The following is a 12,481-nucleotide window of genomic DNA, read 5'->3' as shown; positions in this document are numbered from 1 at the left end:
AGGCGACGGGAGTTGAGAGAAATGAGAGAGTCTTATTAGTGAAAACCCCTCGAAGGGCACTATGAGGCGACAAGACAAGATTGGCGGGAAGGATCCACATTTGGCAAAGAGTTGAGTGCCTGTTTATCCCCAGCAACATGAGGCCGTCCGAAGGGTTGATTGATACAAATAGACTGGGTTGATTAATCCGGAATGCGTGACATGATCGTTGGGATCAGTTATATCATTCAGATAAGTTCTTTTCTTTCCTTTTCCCCAACATTTTGTTCAAAAAGACTTCTTCTTTTTCTATTTTTGAAATTCTTCACTTTTTCATTTCTTGGTTTAAAGATTTTACCTCCCCAACAGTTTGTTTTTGAAAAGGTTTTTCAGAGTTTACTACCAGTTGCCAAAATGATGCAAAGCAAAAGGCGAATACAATAGGCCAAAGATAAGGCGATAAAGTGAAAAGAAGTTGGTCGCAAACACAGAGTGGGGAAGGAAGAAAAGGAAAATTCATCCCCAGCAAGTTTTGATAGCGTAATGAAGCACAGAGCGGGGAAGAGGGAAAGGGAAAAACCATCCCCAGCAGGAGTGGCACGACCACTCACCATGTGTTAAAACTAACAAATTTTCTTTGATTTGAAGCAGGAAAAGGAAATCTTGTTAATGGCGAAAAAACATGCCACAAGGAAAAGCACCAACACTGGGGCAGAAAATTTTCTGCCATTTGTCGAAAATTTTCTCGAAGGAACGAGGAAATCAATTCAAGTTTTAAGAGATAGCAAGACAACACGATTCTAAGAAAGACAGTCGGAGGTAAGACAATTCCAAGTTTTTGAAGATGGGTTCATCCGCCCTCGAATAGGATATTTTGGGTTCATCCGCCCTCGAATAGGATATTTTGGGTTCATCCGCCCTCGAATAGGATATTTTGGGTTCATCCGCCCTCGAATAGGATATTTTGGGTTCATCCGCCCTCGAATAGGATATTTTGGGTTCATCCGCCCTCGAATAGGATATTTTGGGTTCATCCACCCTCGAATAGGATATTTTGGGTTCATCCGCCCTCGAATAGGATATTTTGGGTTCATCCGCCCTCGAATAGGATATTTTGGGTTCATCCGCCCTCGAATAGGATATTTTGGGTTCATCCGCCCTCGAATACGATATTTTAGGTTCCTCCGCCCTCGAATAGGATATTTTGGGTTCATCCGCCCTCGAATACGATATTTTGGGTTCATCCGCCCTCGAATAGGATATTTTGGGTTCATCCGCCCTCGAATAGGATATTTTGGGTTCATCCGCCCTCGAATAGGATATTTTGGGTTCACCCGCCCTCGAATAGGATATTTTGGGTTCAGCCGCCCTCAAATAGGATATTTTGGGTTCATCCGCCCTCGAATAGGATATTTTGGGTTCATCCGCCCTCGAATAGGATTTTATTTTCTAAATTGTTGTTGAAGCCAGGCGCCCACCTGTATAACGAGAGGAATACTTTTTGTCTGTCCATTTCATATTTTAGGCGCCCACCTGTATAACAAGGGAATACATTCCACGCCTTTACCAATAGGAGACGCATTTCCTCCTAAGTTCATTTTACCCATAGGAGATGCATTTCCTCCTAAGTTTACTTTTACCCATAGGAGACGCATTTCCTCCTAAGTTTAGTTTTACCCATAGGAGATGCATTTCCTCCTAAGTTTACTTTTACCCATAGGAGACACATTTCCTCCTAAGTTTAGTTTTACCCATAGGAGATGCATTTCCTCCTAAGTTTAGTTTTACCCATAGGAGACACATTTCCTCCTAAAGTTTAGTTTTACCCACAGGAGATGCATTTCCTCCTAAAGTTTATTTTATCCATAGGAGAGATATTTCCTCCTAAGTTTAGTTTTACCCATAGGAGAGGCATTTCCTCCTAAGTTAGTATTGAAGTTGGGAGCCCGCCCATATAACAGAGGCATACATTTCTGTCCTTTCATTCTGTTCTAGGTCGCCCACCAGTAAAATGCGGGAATACTTTCTGTTCTAGGTCGCCCACCAGTAAAATGCGGGAATACATTCTGTTCTAGGTCGCCCACCAGTAAAATGCGGGAATACATTCATGTTCTAGGTCGCCCACCAGTATAATGCGGGAATACATTCAGTCTTTTTCATTACAAGCGTTGAAGTTGGGAGCCCGCCCATATAATAGAGGCATACATTTCAAGATCAAGTCAGAAAACAATAAAATAGAGGGTTACAACAAGAATCCCCAGCAGGAAACAATAAAAATCCCCAGCACCGGGAAACAGAAGGTTGCAACAAGATGTCCCAGCACAAATTCAGGCGCATGAGTCAAAAGGAAGAAAGGACGCGTCTTGAAAGAAGCAGCTGGTGAACATTAAATCATGCCCAGCATAACAAGTCTGATGAAGAAAGCCGTACCCACCAGAGGAACCGCCGAAAAGCTTGATGAAGAAAGCCATGTCCCCAGCGGACCGAGCAAAATGATGAAAACTGGTATTCAGAAAAGCAAAGGGCCAGTATCATTCCAAAATTCAAGGAAGAAAAGCACCGAAGGAAACACAAGCCGACAAGAAAGCAAGGCAACAAGAACAAATTTTAGTCTAGCCTAGCTTCTTGTTTTCTTTTAAGCACGGTGTAACAAGGAGATCGGTAAGCAGTGATAACAGCATGCAACAGCAGTAACATCGCAGTCTCACGGTAGTCCCAGCTACCAAAAACTTCCCGAACTACATTGACCTGATTCCTGTTTAGCCCAGGATATGTAGGAAACCTTTGAAGCAAAGGTTCGGTCAAATCTTTTTCAAAAAAAAATGCTTCACACGGAGTACTCGGATGGGCAAAAATCGCTCGCTTTATCTTTGCACGAAAACCCTTCGTGTCTCCGGGCAAAGAGGGGCAGCTGTAAGCACGTGATTTTTGCCCTATATGAGAATTACTCCCAAAAAATTCAAAAATAAAATAATTTTTCTTGGTGTGCAATTTTTGTGATATTTTGTGTAACTATTTGTATGTTTGTCTATGCATGTTTATTTGATTAATAAAAAATACAAAATATGTCGCATTTTTGCATGTAGGATTTAATTCTACAATTGTTAGTAATTAAATTTGTTTACAAAAATTAAAACTTACAAAAATAGGCATCTTTTGCATTTTTAGCATTTAATGTCCAAATGAACAATTTTATGCTTAATTATTACTTAATTGTGCGTTAATTGTTATTGGAAGTTAATTTGCGCTTTTATAACTTAATTTAGTTCTTAATAATAATTTAAGTACTTTTATAATTTAGTTTTAGAAAAATAAAAGAAGAAAAGAGAACAAAAATACAAAGAAAAATCGGATTGGGCCACTTCTTCAATTTCAAACCACATGCCCAAATAATTGCCCAACTTTCCCCATGACCCGGTCCACTTCAAACCGGGTCGACCCGGTCCGCTCCATTAACCCAACACCCCTTCTTCATTTTTGTCCAACACAAAACAAAACCAAAAAAATAAAAAATAAAAGGTGAATTATCACTATTAATAGTTTTATTTTTTGTTTTTTTTATATATAAAAAATCCGAAAATATTTTATTTTATTTTATTTTTATTTTTATTTTTTTAAAAAAATATATAATAATTTCGGGAATGATTTAAAAAAAATAAGAAAAAGGGAAGTATTGAATAAAAAAATATAAAAGTAAAAATAGGTGAAATTCTCTTCTTTTTTTAAAAAAAAGTAAAAGAATGTAGAAAATTTAAAAAAAAAAGTTTTGTGGAAATTTTTAAAAAAATTTAAAAGTAAAAGAAGGTTGGAATTAAAAAATAAATATAAAGGTATCTGAAAATTTAAAAAATTTAAAGTAATTGAAAGTAGCATTTTTAAAAGAAAAAGAAAAGATAGTGGTTTGTTTTTTAAAGAAAAGTTAAATAAAGTGAGATTCTCTTTTAAAAAAATAAAAAGTGGGATTTTAAATAAGATAAAGTAATTAAAGTTGGAATTTTAAAAATAAAAGTAAATAAAGGTGGGATTTCTTTTTCTAAAAAAATAAAAGCAATTTGTAAGTGGGATTTCTTTTAATTAAAAAAATAATAAAATAATAAAAAACAAATCTGAAAATTTCGAAAATTTTGCTATAAATAGAAGAGAAAATTTAGGAAGAAGGGTGGAAAAAAAGAGAGGAAAAACTAGATAGAGAGAAGAAAAAAAGAGGGGGCGGAGTGAGAAGTATACACCCGATATACATTCTGGATACACTGAATATACAGGGGACAGAATTCATTTTGGAGAGTTTTTTTTAGGGGGAACATTTTTGGAAGACTTAGAGATTATTATTGAGAGATTTTTACACTTGAGAGAGGATAGACTTGAAACATTTTGAGAGTAAAAGAGAAATGCAATTTGAACTTTCACTCGAATAATTTTCGTTCGCTTTTCTTCGAGTGTTATTCAAAAATCCGAAACTACTGCATCTTGTATCTTTTCTCTCTTCTGCTTTGACTGCGATTGCACTTTTGCATTGCTGATTTTTCAATCCGTTGCTGGGTTATTCTACTGGTTGTTACTGGTTTTGCGGTGTTGCTGAATCTGCTCTTTGCTGTGGTATTATTGTTGCTGACTCCTACTTCGTTTGTTCTTGTACTGCTGTTTTCAGGTACACATTTTTACAATCTCGGCTTGAAGCAAAAATGAAATATTAATCAGGCTTTGTTCCTGTTGAATTCTTCCTGTTTAGATTTGTGGTTGAATATAATTTTTCTTTCTTCGTATAAAGATGTAGTTGAATGATTAATGAATAATGAGGTTGCATATGTATACTTTCTTCATCTAATAATGTTAGTTTAAATTAATCGGAGAATAATTAATCTGTTTTGATATTATGGTCAATCTCATGTTCTAGTATTATTGAATAACAGAATATAAAATGAAAGCAGTTTTTCTTTGTACAAATTCGATCGCAATTTTCCATTCGCATTAGCCGTAAACTAATAACTAATAAGTTACGTTTTTTTAGCATGTAAATAATTAAGAGATTTTCTTTTATTTTAGAGACGAACTTAATAGAAAATATAGTCATTGTAGGTTTATCCTTTAAAATAAAAATGAGACGAGCCTCGCCAAATAAAACGTATAGATTGCGGGGCCCTCACAAAATGTATGGTTTAATTAGAATTCGGAAGGACCGTTTAGCGAATTTCACGGTCTTCCCAAAATAATAACGCGATAGTCTCTTTAGGCGCGTGTTTAATATTTTACTTTCTTAAGCCTGGGTGTGCATTTCATGCGACCCGAATCCAAATCCCAAAACATCAAATAAAACGTGTTCCGGATTGTGGGTGCATTTCATGTGACGCAGTCCAAAGACGTGTTTTAAGCGATGTTCACATTTCTTTTAAAAACAATAATAATAAAGCGGTTAAAAGATAAAATTTGCACATAAGTTCATATTTGTATAAAATCAGATAATCAAGCCGAATATAACAGTTGAGCGACCGTGCTAGAACCACGGAACTCGGGAATGCCTAACACCTTCTCCCGGGTTAACAGAATTCCTTATCCGAATTTCTGGTACGCAGACTGTAATATGGAGTCATTCTTTTCCTCGATTCGGGATTAAAATTGGTGACTTGGGACACCCTAAAACTCCCAAGTGGAAACTCTGAAATAAACAAACCAATCCCGTTTCGATTGTCCTTTAATTGGAAAAAACTCCCTTGTACCCTCTCGGGTACGGAAAAAGGAGGTGTGACACCTACAGGTTCAGGGTCATATACAGTATATTGTGATGCATCTCGTATTGGACTTGGTACGGTGTTGATGCAGAATGGTATGGTTATTGCATATGCTTCGCGGCAACTGAAGATTCATAAGAAGAATTATCCAGTTCATGATTTAGAGCTAGCAACCATTGTTCACGCGCTAAGATTTGGAGGCACTATTTATATGGTATGTCATGTGATGTGTTCACGGATCACTAGAGTTTGCAATACTTGTTCAAGTCGAAGGAGCTAAATTTGAGGCAGGGGAGGTGGTTGGAGAGGAGGTGGTTGGAGCTATTGAAAGACTATAATATCACCATCTTGTATCATCCTGGGAAGACCAACGTGATGGATGATACTTTGAGCAGGAAGTCAGCCAGTATGGGAAGCCTTGCGTATATTTCAGTCGGTGAGAGACTGCTTGATTTAGATGTTCAGGTTTTAGCCAAACAGTTTGTGAGATTGGATATTTCTAAGCCCAGTCGTGCTCTAGCTTGCACAGTCGCTCGTTCTTCATTATTTGAGCGTATCAGAGATTGATAGTATGATGATCCTCATTTGCTTGTCCTTAGAGACATAGTGCGGCACGGAGGTGCCAAGCATGCGGCACAGAGGTTCCAAGCAGGTTACAGTTGGTGATGACAAAGTTTTGAAGATGCAGGGTCGAGTTTGTGTGCCTAATGTGGATGGACTTCGTGAGTTGATTCTAGAGGAGGTGCCCGTGTCTATCATTTCTGACCGAGGTACGTAGTTTACCTCGCATTTCTGGAGGATAGTACAGCGTGAGTTGGGTACGCAGGTCGAGTTGAGCACAACATTTCATCCTCAGACAGACAGATAGTCCGAGCATACTATTCATATTTTGGAGGATATGCTCCGAGCATGTGTTAATAGACTTTGGAGGTTCTTGGGATCAGTTCTTGCCATTAGCAGAGTTTGCCTACAACAACAGTTATAAGTCGAGCATCTAGATGGCTCCCTATAAGGCATTATATGGTAGGCAGTGTCGGTCGCCAGTTGGGTGGTTTGAGCCGGGAGAGGCTCGGTTGTTGGGTACAGATTTAGTTCAGGATGCCTTGGAGAAGGTTAAGATCATTCAGGATTGGCTTCGCACAGCTCGGTCCAGGTAGAAGAGTTATGCCAACCATAAGGTTCGTGATGTGGCATTCACGGTCGGAGAGCGAGTGTTGCTTCAGGTGTTGCCCATGAAGGGCATGATGAGATTTGGGAAGAAGGGCAAGTTAAGCCCTAGGTTCATCAATCATTTTGAGATCCTTGATCGAGTGGGAGAGGTGGCTTACAGACTTGCGTTGCCGCCGGGTTTATCAGCTGTGCATCCAGTGTTTCATGTGTCCATGCTTCGGAAGTATCATGGTATTCCATCCCACGTGTTAGACTTCAGCACTATCCAGTTGGATAAGGACTTGACCTATGAGGAGGAGCCAGTAGCTATTCTAGACCGGTAGGTTCGTCAGTTGAGATCGAAGAGTTACCCTTCGGTTCGTATTCAGTGGAGAGGTCAGTCTATTGAGGCAACTACCTGGGAATCCGAGTCCGATATGCGGAACTGATATCCCCATTTTTCACCAATTTAGGTACTTTTGTATGTCAGTTCGAGGACGAACGATTATTTTAGAGGTGGAGAATGTGATGACCCAAAAGGTCATCTCTTGTTTAGGAAGTAAAATCTGTGTTTCAAGGCCTTAAAAACCTCATTTTCATTCTCCTCGATTTGCGTACACAGTACGGGTGTATACCCGAAAAGCCCTTATGTGAATTTTTTTAAGAAATAATAAATTTTGGCTTAAAAGATGATTTTTGTTGACTTCGGTCAATGTTTTAGGTAAACGAACGTAGACCCATGTTTTAACATTCCGGAAGGGTCCGTAGTAAAATATGGGACTTGGGCGTATGCCCGGAATCAAATTCCGAGAAATAAATTTTTGAAGAAAATTATTTGCTCAAAAATATAAGGAGTTTTAGAAATTTAATAATGGTTGAACTTGATGGTATCGGGCACGTATTTTTGTTTCGGAGCCCGATATAGGTCCGTTATAATATTTAAACCTTATCTGTAAAATTTGGTGAGAAACAGAAGTAATTTGACGTGATTCGGACCCTTGGTTGAGAAAATTGAAAGTTTGAACTATCTTGAAAATTTCATGAGTTTTGGTGTTAAATTAATTGTTTAAGATATTATTTTAGCGATTTGATCGCACGAACAAGTCTATAAGATGTTTTTAGACATGTGTGTATGTTTGGTTTGGAGCTCCAAGGGCTCGGGTGAGTTTTGGATAGGACACAAAGTGTTTTGTACCTTAAGGAAAATTGCTGGTATTGCAGGTCTGCAGACTTCGCAACCATCGCATTTGTAGTGACTGGGTTGGACACGGGACCTTCGCATTTGTGAAGTTCGTAGTCGCAAATGCGACAAGAACAGGGGTCGCAATTGCGAATATTTGTTCGCATTTGTGAAGGCAGCAGGTCAGGCCAAGCTCCGCATTTGCGAAGCATTGGTCGCATTTGCGAGTTCGCAATTATGAACCTGTGATCGCAAATGTGATACCTGCAACTGTTCAAAAATAGGTTTTGACGGGATTTTCACTTCACTTCTCAAATTTTCAAACCCTAAGCTCTCATAGGCGATTTTCTAAAGGAGAGTTCTTCCCCAAATCATAGGTAAACAACTTCTAACTCATTTTCTTCAATCTAATTCATCTTTTTACAAGATTTCTTCACAAAATCTAGGGATTTTCATGGGAGAACTGGGTGTTTTTGGGTAGAATTTAGGAATTTCGAAATTTGGGAATTTAGACCTCAAATTGAGGTCGGATTCCAAAACCAATTGTATATTCGGGCTCGGGGGTGAATGGGTTCGAGTTTTGGTCCGAACTTCAAGTTTTGACCAAGCGGGCCCGGGGTCGGGTTTTGACTTTTTGGAGACAATGTTGGGAAACCTATAATTAAGCATTGGAGTTGAATTCTTTAGCATTTATTGATGTTATGAAGTTAATTATGACTTGATACAAGCGGATTGGAGGTGGAATCGAGAGGTAAAATGGTATTTGAGGTTTGATTCTGGCCGTGGAATCAAGATAAGTGTTGTGGCTAACCTTAGCTTGAGGGATTAGGTATTGTTTGCCCTATTTGCTACTTGTTAGTTGTTTAGTACGACGTATAGGTGTGGTGACGAGTATCTATACGTCGTTGTCGGGTCATACCATGCGAGTGAGTTCTATACTTGTGACAGTTGTGTTTCTTTATACATATTTTCATACCTAAGCTAGTTACTTTTTGTGTTGAACAAGTTTGGTTATATTTTCTTGTTATTGTGTAATTGTTGAGTGTTGACTCAAGTTGGGACTTACATTGTAATTTTAACTGTTGAAACAAGATTGGTTATAGCTGATTCCATTGCCGGGATGTTATTATTTCTATTGTTTGGGTGAGGAAAGAGTGGTAAAGCACGAAGGCTGATGCCGTGCACATTCATACTTATGCATATGGTGATAAAGAGTGATAAAGCACGAAGGGTGATGTCGTGCACATTTACATTTATATTGATGCATATGGTGAGGAAGAGAGATGAAGCACGACGGGTGATGCCGTGAACATTTCTATTATTCATATGATGAGGAAGAGTGATAAAGCACGAAGGGTGATGCCGTGCACATTTCTATTATTGATTGCATGGTGAGGATTGAGAGTAAAAGCACGAAGGGTGATGCCGTGCATTTTCTGTTTTCTATGTTTAATTGTTGTTATCGGTTCAAGTGTTTTAACTGTTTAATTCCATTACTACTGTGATTCCTTATTTTGGTACTCCCATAGCATGTTGCTCCTTCCCGTTAATGTATGTTTAGCTTCTATTATTGTTACTCTGTTAGTATATTGTTTAACTGCACAGGTTTATGTTAGTTCTCATGTCCTAGCCTCGTTACTACTTCGTCAAGGATAGACTTGACATTTACCAGTACATGGGGTCGGTTGTACTGATACTGCACTCTGTACTTTCTATGCAGATCCCGGTGTCAGACCTTGTGAGTAGAGTTCGGGTGGCTGCCTTCAATCCATTGGAGATCCAAGGTAGTCCTGCAGGCGTCCACAGGCCCTGGCGTCCCCTTCTATCGTATTTCTTTTTTGTTTTATCTACTTTCGAGATAGATGTATACTTCTTTGTTCGGACCATTTGTTTGTAGTATTCGTAGACTGTTCGTAAGTTGTGACACTAGTTCTGGGTGGAGTTTTATTACGGTTTTGTTATTAGTATTAAGATAATCTGTTAAATTCTGCTTTTCCGCATGTATTCCGCTGATTTACTTTTGTTAACACATAAATTATTAAAAGATAAAAGAAAAAGGTGAAATAATTTGTAACGTTGGCTTGCCTAGCGAGTAAAATGTTAGGCGTTATCAAAGTCTCGGCGGTGGGAAATTCGGGTTGTAACACTAAGGGGGGTTAATTGATATCTCTTTACTAGAAAACTACACTATATAACCAAGTTAAAAATTTATTTTTAAGTGTATAGGCTATATGTTGGAATCTCTTGATTTTTTCATTTAAATTTATTTATATTTTGATATTCTTTTAGTGAAAATTTTAGCTCTTTCATTGCTTGTGAAAATGCGAAAAGAGACGGTTAATTATATCCAAGCGTACCTAGCTTATTTATTCATATGCTTCATAAGCAGCATTCACACAGAGCAAAAGATCAAACATAGATCTAAGACAAGGGATAGATTTATCCACATTATTTAGAAAGCCAGGTTAGACATAGCAGGTTAGGTTAATTATCCATCAGTCTTCTGGAATTTCCTGAAGAAAACCATAAAAGGCTGCTTGGTGAGAGCCAGACGCCTATATCCGAAATGGTCAGTCACACCGACATCTAAACAATCAACGGGGTGGCACTCTGGACACAAAAATTTATCAGGACAATACCTTAACTTGTAGAAAGGTGCTTGTTTTGTTACTTTCTCAATCTTAAACCAGTTGTTTGTTGTTTCGGGTCTTGAATTTCCTAGGGTTCCACCGGTTACCACAAACCTAGTCCCTCGTGTAGTTAAGTCGGGATCACCAACTTTCCAAACAGTTTCATTAACACAGAGTCGTGACGTTGAAACAGAGAACATAATATTAATGTCAGTATTTTCACGTACGACATTAAAAGGTCGTGAGTGAGTGGTAACGAATTTCACGGGCATGCCGGGACGGGTGTCCCTCCCATGCTGGAGTACGCCGTTTGGACATTTGGTATTTCCAACATAGGTTAAGTATACGCCGCCGCCACCGGCTCCACGGATAGCGGAGATAATGTGGTACTCTTCGCCGACATGGAGGGGTTCGCCGTTTATGTCTAGCACTTCGGAGAATCCAGGGATAGGGAAAACCTTGTCATCATCAGTAGTGGTGGGAAGGACAATGTGATTGGTGGAAGTGAAAGATGAAGAAAAAACCACAAAGGGAAGCAAAGAGAGAGTAGTTGAAAGCAAGAGGAAGCCAAAAATAAAGGATTTCATGTTTACACAAGGAGGGTGTTGTGTATTGTTTGATACTCAGTCCATTATTATTGAAGCTTGAATTTATAGAGGTGTTAGATAAAATTGTACTTGCTATAGTTGAATGGATAGTCCTTCGCATTGGCACGTTTAAAATATTCACTTTGTTTTTTAGTAGTCTCTGTGTCGTACATTATCGGTTCATTATGATTGAGGGGCAAACGGCTAAAATCAAATGCTCTTCTCTCTTTTTACTTGCTATAGTTGCATGGATAGTCCTTCACATTGGCACATTTAAAATATTCACTTTGTTTTTTAGTAGTCTCTGTCTTACATTATCGGTTCATTATGATTGAGGGGCAAACGGCTAAAATCAAATGCTCTTATCTCTTTTAACGAAGAAACAATTACGGCTCTTGTCACTTGGCCTAACAGTCCAATCGAAAATGACCGAGATTTAAAGCTCTTACCCTATTTAGCCTATGTTATATATGACTTGAAAGAAACTTTTTAGTCTTTGGCCCATTATTAAAGACACACTTTTAGGGTTTTTATTATTTTCTTCTTTGTTCATTCCGAGCACACCAAATTCTCGCTCATCGCCTCTCGCTTCTTTCTGTCTAACCCACATAGATCTCTCATCCTCTCTTAACCTAGCCCCCGCTATTCCCTCTCCCCTACCCACTATGCAGTTCTGCCATCAATGGCTCGAAGAAGGCTCGGGCTCCTATTCCGTCGTCCATGGTAGCAAGAAGAAGAATATTGAAGATTTTTGAAAGAAAAATGAAAATGCACACAGATTTGAAAATAAATAGCTCTCAAACTTGATTTGCACCAAAAAATAACCACTAATTTTGGAAGATTTTGAAGTTTGAAGTTCTGGTCATTATTATTATGACCTTGAAGTCTCGAATCTGAAATTGGGCGTATCTTATCTGTGTGTTGAATTCTGAATCGTTGGCGCAAAATTGTTAACCTATTGACGAGTTGAATCATCCAATACCTTCTACTACAACTCGAGGCTTGGATAAAAAATCATAACTATGTAGCAGTTTGTATCAACACTGTATAATAGTGTATAATTGTTTATATGGATACACAAACACCTCTTATACACTATTATACATGTTTATACAAGTTAATATATTATTTACAATAAGTGTAGTGTTGGACATTCTATGTTTTCTATTGAAAATATTGTATAAGTGGTGTTTATATAAACTTATATAGTATTATATAATTGTGTATAAA

General features: G+C 38.2%; 1 protein-coding gene across 1 annotated transcript; it reads right to left on the bottom strand.

Annotated features, from left to right (window-relative positions):
• Positions 1-10,406: 10,406 nt before the first annotated feature.
• Positions 10,407-11,255, bottom strand: LOC104236763 (cysteine protease inhibitor 8-like). Its single transcript, XM_009790769.2, has one exon. The coding sequence runs from the start codon at positions 11,249-11,251 to the stop codon at positions 10,523-10,525; it is 729 nt and encodes a 242-aa protein (XP_009789071.1). The 5' UTR covers positions 11,252-11,255; the 3' UTR covers positions 10,407-10,522.
• Positions 11,256-12,481: the final 1,226 nt, after the last annotated feature.

Source organism: Nicotiana sylvestris, chromosome 3, assembly GCF_000393655.2.
Source record: "Nicotiana sylvestris chromosome 3, ASM39365v2, whole genome shotgun sequence".
Classification (NCBI taxonomy): domain Eukaryota; kingdom Viridiplantae; phylum Streptophyta; class Magnoliopsida; order Solanales; family Solanaceae; genus Nicotiana; species Nicotiana sylvestris.
The sequence above is the reverse complement of the archived record's forward strand: the minus strand, read 5'-3'. Positions and strand labels throughout refer to the sequence as shown.

Coding starts and splice junctions, on each gene's coding strand:
- LOC104236763 (XM_009790769.2), bottom strand. CDS start 11,251: ATGAAATCCTTTATTTTTGGCTTCCTCTTGCTTTCAACTACTCTCTCT.